This window comes from Felis catus, chromosome E3 (assembly GCF_018350175.1).
Source record: "Felis catus isolate Fca126 chromosome E3, F.catus_Fca126_mat1.0, whole genome shotgun sequence".
NCBI lineage: Eukaryota > Metazoa > Chordata > Mammalia > Carnivora > Felidae > Felis > Felis catus.
Window position 1 is genome coordinate 37,116,141 of NC_058383.1, and position 18,538 is coordinate 37,134,678.

At 43.6% G+C, this 18,538-nt stretch overlaps 2 protein-coding genes across 13 annotated transcripts in view; one reads left to right on the plus strand and one right to left on the minus strand.

The window, feature by feature from the left end:
* UBN1 (ubinuclein 1) overlaps positions 1–12,284 on the minus strand; it is a 38,831-nt gene extending 26,547 nt beyond the window's left edge. For all 6 annotated transcript variants that reach the window (XM_045047911.1, XM_011290644.4, XM_045047910.1 and 3 more), the window contains exons 1-7: positions 12,146–12,284; positions 7,557–7,844; positions 3,762–3,848; positions 3,117–3,212; positions 2,628–2,762; positions 1,811–1,914; positions 659–1,097 (exon numbers count right to left, since the gene is read on the minus strand). In XM_045047911.1, coding sequence (XP_044903846.1) covers positions 659–1,097; positions 1,811–1,914; positions 2,628–2,762; positions 3,117–3,212; positions 3,762–3,848; positions 7,557–7,805 — 1,110 coding nt within the window. In that variant the 5' untranslated portion in view covers positions 7,806–7,844; positions 12,146–12,284. The remainder of the gene's footprint in view (positions 1–658; positions 1,098–1,810; positions 1,915–2,627; positions 2,763–3,116; positions 3,213–3,761; positions 3,849–7,556; positions 7,845–12,145) is intronic.
* A 670-nt stretch (positions 12,285–12,954) lies between these two features.
* Positions 12,955–18,538, plus strand: part of GLYR1 (glyoxylate reductase 1 homolog) — a 33,907-nt gene continuing 28,323 nt past the window's right edge. For 5 of the 7 annotated variants that reach the window (XM_003998897.6, XM_045047912.1, XM_045047913.1 and 2 more), the window contains exons 1-3: positions 12,956–13,079; positions 14,119–14,155; positions 15,386–15,465. In XM_003998897.6, the coding sequence (XP_003998946.3) occupies positions 13,042–13,079; positions 14,119–14,155; positions 15,386–15,465 (155 nt within the window). In that variant the 5' untranslated portion in view covers positions 12,956–13,041. Of the gene's footprint in view, positions 13,080–14,118; positions 14,156–15,385; positions 15,466–18,538 lie in introns of those variants that run through there. The other 2 variants (XM_045047917.1, XM_045047915.1) reach the window with 2 other exon arrangements.

Consider the following 18,538-nt stretch of genomic DNA (forward strand, 5'->3'; position numbering starts at 1 on the left):
ATAACTCATGATCTATGTTTGCTTCATAGTCAGTAATACACAACTGAACTGACAATTCTTAACACTCTAGAAATCAATTCCCAATTGCCAAGGGCTGCTATAGCCCAAAGACCGTTGTTGTTCTTAACGGTTCATAGACAGTATGAAGGTTCAGCTCCTTCTCGTTCATTAGGTAGTCCTGTGATCGCTACCTAACAATAATGATGGGCAAGTCCAGGGAGCAACCGAAACCCAGTGGCAATTAAGCACATACCCTAGGTTTAACATACACTTGCAAACTTTTGTGACTTTTCAAAACCTAATTACTAAAATGACAGATCTGTGCCTCAGCTGCCTGCTGCCAACATTAGCGTCTACTGCACCAAAGGAAAGACATTTGTGAGGAAGGAACGGACAGGCAGGAAATGGAAAGAAATTCCCCTAGGAGAAAGATTTTTTTTTTCGTGAGTGAAAGAACCATGAAAGCCCTAAAAATGACGCCTGATGGTCAGAGCTTACACAGTTTCCTCACTCGGGAGAAGAGAGCTTGGAAAAGCTTACACCGAAACTGCCAACTCACTAAGGGTTGCTCTGGGCAGCGAGCTTCATGTGGTGCAGAACCAGTGTCAATCTGCCCAAACTGCTTCCAGGAAAGCCCGGCCATTCTGTGTCACCATACCTGAGCCAGCTCCTTAACGCGCTTCTCCAGGGGCGCGGGCAGGCCTTCGGGGAGGGAAGAGGGCTGCCTGAATTCCTGGTCCAGTCCCACCCCAAGGGAATCGCTCTCATCATCCATATCACGGAAAGGGCTTCCTTCTGGAGACTCACTGAGCAGCTGCTCCAAGTCCAAATCAGTCAGCGAGTCCATGGCAGTGGCCGCCTGGAGCAAGTCGTTGTCAGAAGTGGAGCCGAAGAGCGAGAGCAAGGGGTCAGAGGTGCCCTCCAATTCCCGCAGGCCCTGAGCTTCCGCCGACGAGACCGCTACGGGCTTATGGTCTTCGTCCCTCTTTCTCTGAGCTTCTTTCTCCTTCTGAAATTTCTTTAACATCTCTTTAACGCTCAAAGCCCCAGAATATTTCTTTTTCTTCTTCTCCTTACTGGCATTGAGGGCTGTGAAGCTGCAAGCAAGGAAGAAGTTGGTTACGAAAGCTGCAGCACACCTCAACAGGGAAATTCACGAGAGACTGCCCCTGCTCCCAGCGCAACTGTCTCCAGGAACCTCAGTCACAGGGCCACCCTGTTAGTCCTCCTCCCTCCTCTTGGCATATGGAGCTCCTTCTTGCTGGGACCAAAGCTTGAGATTTAATACAGGTTAGCAGAACAATGTCACAGAATGCTAAATATCCGATGTGTTTTTAAAAACCACTGCCAGGCTGAAATAAAAGGTTGCAAAAAAGTGGTGGGGGGCAAGAAAAATATTTAAAGGGAAAAAGCAGGAGCAGCAGAGAACAGCAGCAACTTGAAGGGTAGCTGGGGTGAGACCGAGTGAGGTGAAGAAAGCAGGACCAAAGAAGACAAGGGAAGTGGCAGAGACAGAAGGAGAACTGGGGCAGAGGAGGGGTGCCCAAGAGAACAAGAAACATCAGCAGTCACACAGTGACAGAAATAGCTGCCAACACCAACAAAGGGACAGAGCGAACTCCGATGTCTGACACACAGAGATGTGAGAGCACTGACTGCCCACGGTGGCACTGTGGGAGGCATGACGGGGAACGGAAGGCCAAGCCCTGCTGCCTCTTCTGAAGCTGTGAGGAGGAGGGCACGTCAGCTCCCAGGTGTCCTGCCCTAACAGTTCATATTTCGTCCTAGCAAAGAAGCTGCTGCCTCTCACCCGGCTTTGGAAAACTTGGACTTTTTCGATTTCTTCTCCTTGTCATAAGTGTCATCTTTTTTCTTCTTCTTTATCTTCTCACCACCTTCCTTCAACTTCCGCTTCTGAGAATTAAAGACAAGGCACAGTTACACGGCTCCCTAACTCAGGGAGCAAGTGCACTACACAGCACTGGCCTTGCTCCGCCCGGGGTTCATCCTGAGAGCTGCCTCACCTCCTTCAAGAGCAACAGCTTTCAGACCAGTCCCTGGACCACAGACCTGCAGCAGGTCAACACAGCATTCCCACTGACAGTGTCTCCTGGAAGCACCCAGGGCTGAGGCAAGAGGCCATTCTGTAGCCTGAAACTTTTCTACTTCAAGTAAGCTGTATGCAGGCCCTACATCTTGTTGTAAACACACAAGCAGTGGTAGGTAGATTTCAAAATAAACTTATCTTAAGGCTCACTTGTTTTGTCGGGGTGACAGCCCTGGGAACTGAAGTCCTCTACATGTCCACAGAAGAGACACAGCAAGGCTGGTACAAATTCCCCTCACTCCACATTCTTCACTGCCCTAGTCCCTGTCCTAAAACCACCTTGAGAAATGAATCGCTGCTGAGCCCGCTGGGACACAGGCACAGACAGCTCCAGGTTCACAGCACCTTGCCCAACTACAGGTATGAGAAGTGACCTGTCGGCCTTGGCACGGCTCAAGCCTTTCCACCAATCTCCCGAGCCAACCTAAACCAGCACATGTTCTGGTAAGTCGCCTACTGATCTTATAAAGTCATGTAGAAAAAAGCAATTCCGAAATCCAAAATCATGTATTGTTCTAACCTTTGGAGATTTTTTCTTCTTTTCTTTAATGAAGTCGTCTTCAGATTCTGATGCCTGTCTAAATTGCAGGGTTCCCGAGTTAATGTAAAATCCTCCATACTTTGTAGTCAAAGAAGCAGGAACAAGCTCATCATACTGAAGGGGGAGAAAACAAATGGTCAGCTACACGTTCTGGTACTCAAGTCCAAAGGTGCAGAGTGGGTCTTGACAGAGCAGGTACGACTGTGGTGTTCTGTCACGTTTCAGACAGTATGCTAAGACCTGCTTCTGGTCAACCACAAATGTCCAAGCTAAAGGGTATTTGGATCAATCTGGCCATTTTCAGTGAGGGAATCAAGGCCAGATCGAGGATGTCACTTTCCCTCTCTCACCAGTCCAGCTCTTTCTTCTTCACACTGAAGGCATGCCCACACTGACCCCATTCCCACATCCAGGCGGTCTTCAGTAGGAGCTAAGGTGGTTCCAATGACATTTTCAGTAAGGACTTACCGCCTCAGAATTATCGATGAAGGAGTCCGATTCATCATAACCGTACCCCATGTCAATCAGGTCCTGTATCCGATCTTTTCTACGTTTCTTTCCACCCTAAAATTTAAAATAGGTCATGCGCTTTTTCCATGTGTAACTGTGGTAAGAACATATAACATGAGGCCTACCCTCTTAATGTTTAATTCTAAGGTCACATGCTTTTTTTGATACATAGAATTAATTGCTGCCTTGAACTCCATCAACTAGTGACTCAAGGTTGTAAAGCGTGGAACAGTGACACACACACCTACACCCACCCCACACCCCGTTCCCTGAAGACCTTTTAAAATAGATTTCTATCTGCACAAAATGGCCTAAGACAGAAGAAGGAACTAAGTGGCTTTGTATGCTTTGTATCATAATATTTATTCTAAGCATAAATTCTAGGAGTAAAAGGCCCTTCTTGCTCATTCATCCATTTAGCTTCATACACTAGTGCCTGCCACATGCATTTTCTGTACCTTAATGCATTTATCTAATAATCGCATTTTGTTCTCTCCAACCTCTGCACTTGTTTAGGTGATAATCCACTAAAGGAACATAAAAATGTCTGGAAACCTCTCCCACTCAGTGAGGTTGTTTTGTTGCCCAAGAGAGAAATCTTACATATTTTTCTTCAAATTTCCGGGCAAGGGCCTCCACTTTATGCCTTTCCTTTTCTTCATCATTGAAAGGATCTGAGAGATCTTTCTTCTGTAAAGAGATCATTTCAGAAAAATAAGAGTCACAAAAAAATTCCCACAACCCTATCTGTAATACCTGACTGTAGTACTGACTACTCAATACCTATAAACTGAATAAAAACAACTATTTTTCAGAAAAGGGAAAAACATGCTACTGTCCCATCACTGTTTAATTAGTTGTTAAAGTCAAGTTTCCATTCATGTGATTCAATGGAACTTAACTGAATGACTACAATGGCCCACCATAGCACTAGGTCCCAGAGGGCTCCAAAAATGGCAAAGGGCCTATATTCAGGGATATTCAACCTACACAGAACTGTGTTTCAATATAGCTAGTTTCCTCGGTACTCCTAAAAATTATTTTATGCATTTAAAAACATTATTCTAAGAAGGTCCATAGGCTTCATTGGACTTCCAAAGCAATTAATGGCTCAAAAAGGTTAAGAACCCACTGAAAATAGTGCAAGCTCTTGAGAGCTATTCTGCCTTACTGGTTGGAAGAGTGGTATGAACTTGCACTTCCCTCAGTGGTACCAGAAGTCAAACCCAGGTTCACAGCATTCCCGTTCCTTAGAAGCTTATCTTGATGGATCAGTAATCTCATCTTTCCTCCCAATATCAATATACATTCCAAATATTTTCACATGAATTTCCAAAGTTTAATTCTACTCTGTAAACTGTTGCATTTTTCTCATTAAGTACGTTTTCCAGAGTTGGGACCTTAGGTTTCTTTGGCAAAGAACCTTCATTTTAATAAAAGTCTCTCATATCAAGTACATTTAAGCCTTCAGAGTAGACCAAAATCACTAAAGATTGGATGCCTGCCTGAAGACAAAACTCAATTGCCTCAGTCTCCCATTTCTGCCTCCTGAAATCCAACCCACCCATAAAAGATCAGTTAAATGATAGAGGGTATATGTGCATAATGAGATAAGAGGGAACATACATATGATGCAGGCATCACAAATGAGTGGTCTTTAAAACATGCACTCATTTGTATCTTCTAAATTTTCTATAATGATCACATATAACTTAAGTGGTTAAAATAATCTTAATAAATTCTACCAATATAGAGCAGTCCTGGATTCAATGTGTACTCTTTCATGTCTTGCCAACAGTTGTCCAAAAGCACTACTTCCTGAACATATGAAAGTCCAGCTCTGTCCAAACACAGCATCTGGGATGTAAGCTCTCCTCTGTCCAAGCCCTCCAGTGCTTTATTTGTACCAGACTTAAACAATTACCACATTGTAACACCTGTTACCTGTGTTGGCATAATTCTAAAATACCTACGAGACTGAAAGTTCCCTTGAGGCTGGGATAGTGGCTTCTCCACCTTTATATACTCCTCAGTATCTAACACAATAGTTTTACATTACAAGAAACATATGCTAAATGAATTAATACATGAATCTGTCAGGTTATGTAATATTTTGAACACCACAGAGTAGACACAATGATTCAGGAGTTCTGTATCTGAAGGCCAGGAGAGTGAACCCCCTGAAAATGAATCCAAAGTTCTCTGTGTATGCTCCATAAATTTTTCTCTAATAGAGAAGGGCACTTGGACCCCCAAGAAAGGTGAAATCACAGTACTGGTATTCTAATTTCAGTTGACCTACTAATTTGGTTTGAGCCCATAAATAAAGATTTTAATCAATCTCTGCTACTGTCTCTTCCTCTCAAGGAAGATCATCCAATTCCTACTTTGGAAAAGGAAGCTTGTGTAGATTTGAAATTATTTTTCCTCATCTTGCCCACTAGCCCAAATACGAAAGGTTGACCTTTGGCACAAACTTACTGGCTTCATTCAGCTAATGGAAGCTGATCTTAATCAAGGAAACACATTTTTATCTGAGCAAAGAAAGTAGACAATGCTCCTAACCAAAGGCATCCAACCCAAACAACACAACAGTGAATCAAATTGAAGGAGCACTGGCCACTAAGTTCTGCTGCTAGAAATTTTGCCTACATGATCTCATTCTATCCTCAAATACCCTGTGAGCCAGGTACTAGGCTAATCCTTATTTCACTAAGAGCCACTCTAGAGATCAAAATACTCCAAGTGCGGGACCCCACTAACCCTTGCCTCAGAGCCTAGCACAGTGCACCAGGGTAGGTGCTTGTGATCTTCACCTACTTCCTACTCACACTGTAGGATTCCATCTACATAAAATACAAAACGTGCACACCCAAGGGCACCTGCACGGCTGAGTCAGTTAAGCAACTGACTCTTGGTTTCAGCTGTCATGATCTCACAGTTTGTGAGCGTGAGCCCTGCATCAGGCTCTGTGCTGACAGTACGGAGCCTCTTGGGATTCTGTCTCCCCCCTCTCTGCCTCTTCCCTGCTCACACTCCCTCTCCCTCAAAAATAAATAAACTTGGGGTGCCTGGATGGCTCAGTCAGTTGGGCGTCTGACTTCAGCTCAGGTCATGGTCTCACCATTTCCACTTTCGATCCCCGCATCAAACTCCGAGCCTGGAGCCTATTTCGGATTCTCATTCTCTCTCCCTCTCTCCCTCTCTCTCTCCCCCCCTCCCCCACTCACGTTCTGTCTCTCTCTCAAAAATAAACATTAAAATAAGTTAAAGTTAATTTTTTTTTTTAAATGCAAAACTGATCTAAGCTGTCAGAAATCAAGGCAGTGGGCCATGTATTTTAGCTAGGATTTTGGAAGGGCAGGAGGGTGGTTTCTGGTATCCTGGAAAATGGTACATTTTATAATCCAGGTACTGGTTACTTAGGTGTGTTGAGTTTGTGAAAATGCACCAAGCTGTGAATTTATCATATATGCATTTTTCTTATATACATAATTCAGTAAAAACTTTTTAAAAAATTTTACAATGTTAATGAATTATCAAAACTTTAGTAATAGCTAAAACTGGTGATGGGTACATGGGCCTTATTACATTATTATCCTATTCTGTATTTATTTGAGAAGTTTCATACTAAAAAGTAAAACAAATCTGCCAGGAAAATAAACAGGTCTTTTAAAAAACATTTAAGAGGGGCACCTGGGTGGCTCAGTCGGTTAAGTTTCCAACGCTTTTATTTCGGCTCAGGTCATGATCTCGTGGTTTGCAAGTTTGAGCCTCACATTAGGTTTTGTGGTGAGTGTGGAGCCTGCCTGGGATCCTCTGTCTCCCTCTTTCTCTGTACCTCTACTTCTCACTCTCTAGCTCTCTCAAAATAAATAAACATTTATGAATAAATAAATATAAATCAATCAATCAATAAATAAATAACATTTAAGAAACCGCACTGATTCTCACAAGACCTGAAGGCTACAACCCAATTCTGGCAAATAAAACAAAATGACAATTAAAAAAACTCCCACAAAAATAGGTTTCCATTCATCCAGGTAAATAAACTATCTAGAATATCACTGTTCAGAAGAGATGAGCTATCAGTGTCTTTTCTTGTCTGTCCTTATGCTAACTAGGCAGAGTGAGATTTCATTGAAAAGAAAAATGTCCAGCACAAAATTCCAGTCAATGAACAGTCGGTGAATGAACAGTCATGGTTCTACAAAGAATTCTATCCTTTCTTACCCAGAGGCAAAACGAGCACACCTGTGACTGCTTGGGGGCTGAACGCCGTCATCTAGGGGCAGCAAAAGCCTTTCAAGTCTTGTTTCCACCCTCCAGAAGACCCATTTGCACAGGATGTCCCATGCATTGTATCTGCAGATGGAGTCTGAGGCTGCTGGGGTGTACCTTGTCTGTGGGTTGAAGGCCTTTCACCTTCCCTCGTATGTTCTTCACCAGCTCTGGGTAGAAGAACTCTGGGCAGCGCTTGTGATCTGGCTCAAAGAGGGTGAGTGTAATCCGAACAGCTGCTGCAGCCGGCTCAGAGTCCTGATGCTGTTCTGTTCCCCCAACCTCCTCTTTCCGGGATTTCTTCAAAAATGCAGGATTCAGAGAACCTGGGAGAGAGGTGAACTGGACCCTGTGGGGCTCCGACATGGCTACCAACAAGTCTTAGCGGGTGTCACTGCATGGCTTCTGTTAACATTAAAAGAAGGGCCAGGTCAAACCAAGATGATAAAAATGATTTTTCCTGTTCAACTATACAGATTTAAGCTTAAAAGAATTTCATTGTCAAGAAGAATCCATTGTTAAATTGACCTTAATTACCACTTAGTGCTTTTTTCTGCTTCAATTACTATTCATCTTAAATTTAACATTTTTATATGTATATGTAAATCACCCCAAATCCTATCATTCAGAGATAATCAGTGTTCAGCATACTTCCTTCCACTCTTTTTTTCTGTACCTAGTCAAAGGATCCTTGCTATTAGAGAATCCATGCTGAGAGAGCCTTAAAGAATCCTTAAAACTGCAAAGACCACCATAGAATATTTTTCATTTAATTTATCCAATACTTATTTTTTTTTCTGGCTGAGAATAATCTCTTTCTTAAGATCTCTATACTTTCATCACCAGCAGTATACTTTCATTAAAAACCACTCTTCACAATGACAAAGTTTTCAACAGCTCACAGAAGGTACTGCCTCCTCTGGGATAAGCAAAAAACAAGTGTCTCAGGAGAAATCTGGCTCAGCTCATTTCCTAATACACCAGCCTCTTCCACCCAAAACTGGGCCTTGGCAAAGTGAAAAATTACCACATGCCAAAGACTTTCAAAGCTGCTTGGGAATGGTCAAAACAGATTGTAAAGCCCAGAATTGTAAGGGTTTGCAGAATATAATCACATACTATATAAATATATATAAGTATACATAGGTGCATGTATGTACGTAAACACATGTATATGTAGAGATTTCTGTGTGTACTTTGTTGTATAACCTTATGTCTTCCTTTTTCACACTCATACTTTAGTATGAACTTTTTTTTTCTGTGAACTTTCTACCATGATAATAAGTAAGGATATTCATTGCAGACTAGGAAAAATGATAAAAACCACCTCAATATCCAGCATTAAGGGAATGGCTGTCAAAACTGTGATTTTTAAAAACTGATTTGTAAGCGTTTCGGTATCTCATAGATATATAATGCCTGTCATACTTTTTCCTGATGTTATTTACTGTTTTTTATTTGAGTGAGGTATGATAAAAAAAAACTTATTTTACATGTTGAATTCTAACTTGGCTTCTTCCCAGCATCTATCACTAACCTTTCTTTCCAATGCTGATTTGGCATGTAGTGTGTAGAAATGTATCTGACATCCTAAGATCTATTACTGAAATCCAACCTGTTAGATTAGTACAGTAAAACCGGACACTGTTTAACCAGTACTACACTGTTGTGAAAAATTTTATGGTGTATTTTAATATCTTCAATCCAAAGTTCATCTTTATTATTATTCTTTTAAAAGTAATATTTAGACAGATACCATATGTTTTCACTCTTATGTGGATCCTGAGAAACTTAACAAAAGACCATGGGGGAGGGGAAGAAAAAAAAAAAAAAAGAGGTTAGAGAGGAAGGAAGCCAAAACATAAGAGACTGTTAGAAACTGAGACCAAACTGAGGGTTGATGGGGGTTGGGAGGGAGAGGAGGGTGGGTGATGGGTATTGAGGAGGGCACCTGTTGGGATGAGCACTGGGTGTTGTATGGAAACCAATTTGACAATGATTTCATATTAAAAAAATAATAATACTTAGCTATTCCAGCCTGTTTATTATTTCAGATCAATTTTAGAATCATTTTGACAAGTTCCCAAGAAAAGCTCACTATATTTTGACAGTAACGAGTAAGTAGTGACTAATTCAGGAAGATTTACACATATCATACACATCCACACATAGGAATGTATACTAGTCCATAGGCAGCATTTGTTCTTTCTACTATGGCCAAAAATTGTGATCTCTAAGACCAGGGAGTAAAATATCCAAAAATGAAGAGTTAAGGGGCACCTGGGTAGCTCAGCTGGTTAAGTGTCCAACTGGATCTCGGCTCAGGTTATCATCTCACAGTTCGTGAGTTCCAGCCCTACATCAGGTTCTGTGCTGATGGTGCAGAGTCTGCTTGCGATTATGTCTCTCCCTCTTTCTGCCCCTCCCCCACTTGTGCTCATGTTTTCTCTCTCAACATAAACTTAAAAAAAAAAAGTTAAAATAATTCTAAGTAGACAGCCAAGTGATTAGCAGCAAAACAGGTTTGCAGTGCAAAAAACCACTGTGCACTAAAATACTGAAAAGAAATCCCCTAAAAGAAACTTTCAAGGCTCCCAGGACATTCATCATGGACTGGGTTGTAAAAATAAATCACAGCTGAAAGCTGAGGCTTAAAGATCCCCCACTGACACAAGCAGTTGGCGTCTCACTATAGGGAGGCAATCTGTCAAGTAGCACATGGGATATAGGAAGTTAACTCTGGAAAGGGCAACCAGGTCCCTGTCCAGGCAATAATTTAAAAAAATTTTTTTAATGTTAGAGAGAGAGGGAAAGAGGGAGAGAGAGAGACAGACACACCATGAATGGGATAAGGGCAGAGAGAGAGGGAGACACAGAATCCAAAGCAGGCTCGATGCTGTCAGCACAGAGCCCGATGTGGGGCTCGAACTTATGCACAGTGAGATCATGACCTGAGCTGAAGTCTGACACTTAACCGACTGAGCCACCCAGGTGCCCCCAGGCAGTAATTTTTAAATGTAACTTTATCATGATCCACATTTTACATACTGTAACTTCATTCACTTAGATGGTAAAACTGCTTCTCTCACTTGTGTGACTTTGCAGGCCTAAGAAGTTACAGAAATAAGACTAAAGTAAATCAAACCTATAGCATATTAACACTTTGAAGTTAGAGTTTGGATTATATTTTATAATCATGACAACTGCTTGCTAGTTGTTACTAAATTATGTGAAATATTTAAGAGAACCAGACATAATGACTGAAATGTTAGACTTACAATTTTAATTTGAAATGCCTAAACAAAAGTTTAAAAGTGTTCATTTAAAACTGATTTATACAGCTATCAGACATACAAGACTTGGGTCTTTGGGAAGATTTTACTATTAAGTTTATAAGTTCACCATTTTAGAAGTTTGAAGTACTTGAGAGAACATATGGACTTTAAGTGTAGTTTAAAACACTGTAAAAAGTTCACTGTTTAGGGGAATATAATCTGTTAAACTGGTACCTTAACTGAAACTCTGTCAAGGATCAAATACTCTTTACATCTCTATTCTTAAATTTGTAAATAGAATAATTCAGGGGAGTAAAACTTAAAAGGCTTAAGAAAAACTAAGTATTTAAATAGTCAACTTTAACAAGTTGAACATCAATCTAAATAAAAGCACAATATTGTACACACGCAAACATCCTTCTTAAAAAACTTCAACTGGCAATTATCCAAGAAATGCTAACTGCTGCATCTCGGTTCTCAGAAAATATATATTTTTTAATATGCATCCTTATAACTATTGTACTTTCAAACTGATTATCAGTGAAGAAAAACTTAATTTTTTCTGCTAGTTTTTTAGTCTCTTTACTAAACTCATTTACTTTAATGGCTTTCCCTAACTTTTTTTTTTCTTCACAAAAGGCTGTCCTATCATCCCCAGAAATAAGAATTTTGTCTACTTTCTCAAGTATTTACTTTTGTTTCATGTCTTATTGCATTGGCTAAAACTTCCATAATAATATTAAACATATATTCTTCACCATGTTCTGACTCTCATGGGAATACTTCTAGGTCCAATGTGATGTTGACTTAAAATTCGGATATTTTATCAAATCATTAAGATCTCCTTCAATTCCTCAAAATTAAGAGAGTTTTTAAATTAAGAACATATGTTGAATTTTATGAAATCATTTCCTGGAATCTTAAATGTGCTTCCAATTATCGGTTTGTCCTTAGGACAAAACAGTAAATGACAGCTCCTGAAACTAATTGTCGGCACTTTAGGGAAACCGAAGTCTAAAAAAATACCAGGTTGTGGACAAGCCAACTCAATAAAAAACAAAAAAACGAAACACTCGTGAAACCAAAGTCTGTAGGACAAAAACGCCTACAGGAGGTGCGTGTGGATCCGCCACCTTTTCAAGCAGAGGGCGACTCAAGAAAAACTCTTAAATAGACACTTAAGACTTACTCGGAGTCTGCAACTGCGATTGGGACCTTTCTAAACATTTTTATTTTTTCCCCGGGATGTGTGTGTGGGCCCTGTGCTGAACTGATGTGAACAAGTTCCCCATTCAATGACTTGGTTTTCACATACTGAAACTACGCGAGCATTTGCCTTCCTGTTGTCACAACAGCCACTCCCAACTTCTCTAAAAGTGTCAAACTACAACAAGGCTTACGTGAGAGCCCGGTCCCGACAAAGACACGCACCTTTGTCCCCGGCGCGACGCAGGCTACGGCCCCACGGGCCGCACTCGTCCCCCCGCGGCCGTCCTCATGCCGGCCCGGGCGCCCGGGCTGCGGCGCTGCTAGCGGCCGGCCCCCGAGCCATGCCTCCCGGCGGGCGGCCGGCCCGCTCCGCGGCCCATGGTTGGGTCCTCGCGCGCCCGGGGGAGCCTCGCCGGCCGTGCCGCCGCGCCGGCCCCGGAGGAAGCGGAGAGACGCCGGCTCCACGTCGGTCGGGCAACTCGGGACCTCGGCGGGCTGCTCGGGCACCCCGGGAGAACTTGAGAGGCGGACGCGGGCTCTGGTCCGCTCCTCCGACGCCGGCCGTTAGAAAGCGCGCACGGAAGGACCCGTCCGCCCTCCCGGGCGAGGCCACGCAGAGCCCGCCGGGTGCGGGCCCCGGGCTCGGGCGGAGGCTGGCTTCCAGGCCGCGCCGAGGTCCGTCAGGGCAGCTCCCGGAGTGGAGACACGGCCGGCCCCCGCGCCGGACTAACGGCCGTAACGGAAACGCGGACGGGAGGGGGCTGGAGGCCGGAGCCCAGGGGCAGGGCGGGCCGCAGGGCCGGCTCCCTCGCGCACTCGGCCGGCAGCACCTTCACCGCCGCCTCCGCCGCTTCAGACCGCGGGCGCTTCGTTGTCACGAGCCGGAGGGAGGGGGAAGGAGCCGGGAGTCTCCGGGCTCCGGCGCGCCGAGACCGCGGCGCCCGGGTCACGTGCCGTTCGGCCGGCCAATGAACCCCTACGGGCGCGGTGACGTCAGAGCAGCGGCGTGGCCGGTGACAGCCGGTCCCCGTCACGTGGCCGGGCGCACTCCAATGGGCGGCGCCGGGGCGACCTGATGTTCCCGGCGGCCCGTGCGTCGGCGGTGGTTGGGTGGTAAGATGGCGGCTGTGAGTCTGCGGCTCGGCGATTTGGTGTGGTGAGTCCGGGCGGCCAGGGTAAAGCGAGGTGCGCCGGGGAGCTCCCTCACTGGGCGCGGGGTTCGCGGCCAGCCCCGGAGCTGCCTTTCTATGCACTCCAGGCTGCGGAGAGAGGGCGAGACGAGGTGCCGGCGCTGGGAGCGACGCCGGGCGGAAGGGGCAGCCCGGCCCCGGGGGACTGAGGCCGAGAGTGGCCACGGCGGGCCGGGCTCTGAGCTCCAAGGCCGCCCGGGGGAGGGCTTCGCTCCGCACCTGCACGCCGGCGGACACCGTGAAGGGAGTCTCCGGCGCCGCACAGCTCCCGCGGACACCGGGTTCTTGGGGTCTTGCGGAGGCTTCCCGGAAAGCGGGAGAACCGGGGAGCCACCGGGGCCATCTCGCCTGGGCAAGCCCGTCAAAACTCCCGTTGCGATGGAATCGACCTGTGCGGGCGCCTTGGCCACGGGTGTCAAAACCGGACTGCTGGCGCTGCCCCGTGAAGAAATGAAGGGAGACTTCTCCTTTACGACCGAAGGCTTGGCAGTGACCAGTGCCTTCTTGGGTGCCTCTCGTGGTGTGCTTCTGTGTCTCAGACTACCGCTCGAACCAAGACTGATCGTCGCCGCTTCCCTCGAGCGACGTAGCTCTCTTCTCGACCCAGAGGAAGGTTTCCATTAGCGTTTGTCAAAGTCGGGCTGGTCTCGCGGTGAATTAAACCAGACTTTGTAAGGGGAAGTCTGTGTTTACAGAGCAAACTGCCCCCCAACCCCCGTCCTGGGGAGGCTCTCAGACAAGTGACTCTTGATTGGTTTTGTTGTTCTGTGTTCCTTGTCACCAAAAGAATGCACAAATCTTAGGCACTTTTGCATTCTATTTCTGAAGAGTTTGGGCTTCTTGGGCCCAGCTGTGGAAGCCAAATTAAGAACTCCTGTTTGCCAGCTTTTGTTTTGGCACTTGAGGGTGCAGGTGGAGAGTTAGGAAAATAAATTTCATGCTGAGTGGGTTGAAGGAGATGGACTGGCTTTTCCAGGGCAAATGCTGACTCTGTGTTTTCTCTAGGGGGAAACTCGGCCGGTATCCTCCTTGGCCAGGAAAGGTGAGTGTCTTGCTATTAATGGAAGACATCTGAAGTTGGGTGCGTGGAGGTGAGAATGTAAGATGTGTTCCCCTCAAATTTTGGCATTTAGTTAAACTGGACCTACTTTGGGGGGAAAAATATTTATTTACTTATTTACTTGTTCACGTAATGTCTGCACCCAATCTGAGGCTGGAACTCACCACCCAGGGATCAAGAGTCCCATGCTCTTCTGACTGAGTCACCCAGGCATCCCTGAACTGGACTTATTTAAATCAACACTCAGAGTTTTTCTCTTCCTACTCTCAGATTGTTTAGAAAAGGCAATATAATATAAACCAGGTTATTTAATCTGCAGTAAATGCATATCTCTTGAATCAGAGATGGTTTTGGTGAAGTTTTTTAATCCTGGAAATCAGTTTTAATTTGAATTTAGCTTTACACTTAAATGTAACAAAAGGAGAAGAAAATAAATTCTCCAGGAAGAGAGAAATCTAAATGTAGGTTAGTGAAAAGTCAAAGTATTTTTGTCCCAACTAAGTTTAAATCTTCTTTCCATGTTACCATATGTGCTGCTCCAGTGCCTCTTTGCAGAAGTTGGCATTCCAGATTTTGCATGAGGCGATCCGTCATAGCTTTCCAAATGTTCTGTTTTTATATTCTTGCTAGGAGCCCAGGAAATGTCTTTAGACTATCTCTTTGCAATATGGCATATTCATTGCCTCAGTTGTCCTTCATTGTCATTATTACCCGTCTCACCTCTTCCTACACAGGCTTTTTTATTTTTATTTTTTGAAGCATAATTGATATACAACGTTACAATAGTTTCAGGTGTACGAGGTATTGATTCAACAGTTCTATACCCGATGCTTACCATGAGAAGTGTAATCATCACTTGACGTTATTACTTCACAGAAGTGTTTTTAAGAACGTTGTCTGCATTTCTTCAGTGATTTAAGGGTCACATGGTTGGGGGAGTTGACATTGATGTTAGTTTTAACTGCTTTTAAAACAGGGCCATTGCAGTGAAAGGGATTTTCTGTCTACCAAACCCTACTACATGGTAGATGTATTCTAGAAGTTCCTAGAATATTTGCACATTTCCATACATCTCAATAGGTAAGTGCCAGATTTGGACATGCACTAGGCCCTGGGTTCTTTTCAAGCATATTCCTTTTCTTTTATTTCATTTTTCTTCTTACCAACTTAGAGGTACGGAAAAACCTTTTTTTCCTCCCTTTTATTCCCCAGATTGTTAATCCACCCAAAGATTTGAAGAAACCGCGTGGAAAGAAATGCTTCTTTGTAAAGTTTTTTGGAACAGAAGATCAGTGAGTAGTGCTTATCAAGAGTTTCACTTTCCCTTTGGGCATTATCCTGGATCTCAGCTACTTGCAGGAATATTCTAGGGACCCTAGTTCATTTTTTCTGTAGTCTGTCAGAATGGCATATCGTTCTGGCTTCATACCTAAATACCTAAATAAAAGATGCTATTCTTAGCTCATAGAAATTGTTCTGGGGCCAATAACAATGTCAGTCAAGTGAGAAATAGCATTCACCATCTTCTTAATATGGTAACCACAATAAGATAATTTTTCACATCTTTTTATCCAACTCCGTAGGCAGTTCCTTTTATAAGGGCCACGTTTGGTTCTCTTTTAATGGCTGTTTATCATTGTGGTTCATGTATGAGGTATACACTGGAAACTAAAATCTTGTTTATTCTAAGAGGAGTAATTGTTTGATTCTGTTCTCATTTGTAAAACTAGATGACTTTCTCTAATATTGTAGCAGTAGAGCTTTTCTAACCAGATCTGTCCTAGAGTTGAAATCAGGAGCATTCTTTTGAGATTCTTTGATAGTCAGTAGAGGTCACAGTGAGGGGGAAAATGGAACTTGAGTTTCCAGTGATTTAGCTTTCTCATTATTACATGGGTCTGATTACCTGGATTTAGCTAGATGGTTTGATTTAAGTAGCTGTATTTCCACTTAAGATTCTTAGAGAAAAGTTTAGCTTTGGCTTTGAAAAATGTGTGTGTGTGTGTGTATGACCTAAGGAATCTAATACCAGTGGTTAAAATATACATTCCTACAAAACGATATATGATATTCTATAGCAAAATCTCTTATAAAGTGTTACTCTTTCTGGAGTTTATATGCTGGGTGCTTATCCCAGTTGAGAGTTTAAATGGTATGTATACCTTCACCATGCAGATCTACGCATATATTCAGCCCCTGTTTTCTGTCACAAAACAACTTAACAACCTTTTGATGACAATATTTTAAGGGAGTCACTGGCCCAGAGCTGTGAGAGCCAGAGACACTCTGCAAGCAGGAATGTTCTGGTAATGCTATTGAATTGATGAGAAAGATTGTCCTGATGCATAAAACAAGTGCTAATTGTTCTCTTAGCAAATTTGAGTTTCTGACACCGAAGGGAACTTCTGGAGAAAAGTGAATGTTGTGGCGCTTGCTTTTCAGGAACTTAAGTAACAAGACATAAACATTTCAGATGGGAATACGTGCGGAATGAGTGATAGGGTGATTGATTATTAAAGCGTTTTAGAACAAGGAAAGAGTAGTGGAGAACAGGCAGGTCAATCAATGAAGGCTGATGGAAGAGATGGGATTAGAATCTACCTATGGAGGATGGATAGAACTGAAATAGGCAAGCAGTCAGGCATTGCAGGCAGTGGGAAGACCATGAACTACTGGGTATTAAATCGGATGTGTGGGCAGAGGGAGGCCCCCACCTGGAGTGAAGAACGGTACTTGAGAATAACCGAGGCAGTATGGTTGGTCCAATTGGTTAACTAAAGGAAGATGCACACAAGTCTAGAACAAAAGTGGAAACTCATGGAAAGTGGGGGCTTGATGAAATTACAAGAGGCTCGAAAGCCTTTGTGTTCTTACAATTTTTAAAATGTTGGAAGGTCAGAAGAATAACCTGATATTTCTGTATAACAAATACTACAGATAAGACAGAAAATTGAAGTTGAGTGTATTTCAGCACTTAACCAGGTATACAAGTGAAGCCAGTGAGAAGGATACACTTACCAAACACAAAAATAATCTAATGGTGTTAGTAGTGGTGGAGATCATATGATTTCTAACTAAAGTGTTTTGAGGGGATTCATGAGCAAGTGGATTTGGGGCAACTGTTAGCTATAATATCTTTAAGCTTTTCAGACTCCCTTGGTAGGATTCGCGTAAAAGGGGCACCTGGGTGGCTCAGGCAGTTAAGCATCTGACTCTTGATTTCGGCTCAGGTCATGATGTCACAGTTTGTGAGTTCAAGCCCTGTGTTGGGCTCTGTGCTGACAGCGTGGAGCCTGCTTGGGATTGTCTCCCTCTCTTTCTGTGAGCCTCTATCTCAAAATAATTTTTTGTTGTTGTTGTTATTTTTTAAAATGTTATTTAAAGACTATGTTACCACAGGCTAACATGTTACCTTTTTGTGGCCAGACAGTTGACAATGAAAGGAAACAAAGGGTAAGGATCTCCAAGCACTTTTGAAGGGAGAAGGGTTCTTAGTGATCAGTGATCAGCAAATGTTATTTAGTGTCTTTACGTTATCTGAAGGTGAAGTGTCCAGACCGTTGGGTACCAGGGAATTACTTTGGGGAAAGTATTTGGAGTTTGGATTTGATGCTGGCCTACTCTGCCTTCACATGCCAGTTGTACCTGCCCTACAATTTGGGCAAGCTGTTTTCACCTTTCCAAGCCTTTGTGTCCTTGCCCACATGTGGGGGTGATGCTACCTACCTTGCAGTCACGAAGGAGAAGGAGTGGCACTTGCTCATAGTGTGGTTTGGCATACGGCAAGTGTTTAGTAAACTTCAGGTCAGGGTAGAGATGTGTTACAAGAGACAAGCTGGTAAAAAGTGGGTGGCTTTAAGTAAGGGAAACTTAACTGAGAGAGAATCTATTTGAAAAGAAAGGCATCTAAGAGTTGGAAATTCCTAAGGACTTCAGCCAGGTCTCCTCTTTCGGTCAAAAGGCTTCGAGCACAAAACAGTAAGTTTGCCTTGCCAGGAGTACTGTGTGCAGTGCAGTCCACGCTCCCAAAGGGATCTGATGGATCTCATCAAGATCAGAAAAGGGGACCAAATCAGATCAAAGAGTAGGATTCTTTAATTCGAAAAAGCAAAGTTGGAAAAAGAGCACAATCAGAATTGATCAAATGATGAATGGCCTTCAGGAGGTAAACCCTGTTGTGTTCATCAATCATCAGACATTTCAACAAAGGGCAGTGTGAGTAGAACAAGTGTTGTGGTGACTGTGTTTAGGGCATGCATAAGGAGCGCTGTTGGAAACAGACATTTGAGAAGTGGTTTAGACAGGAAGTACGAGTGGATTTTTAGAGATGAGAACTGCTTTGTACAGGGCAGGGCCATAAGTGGC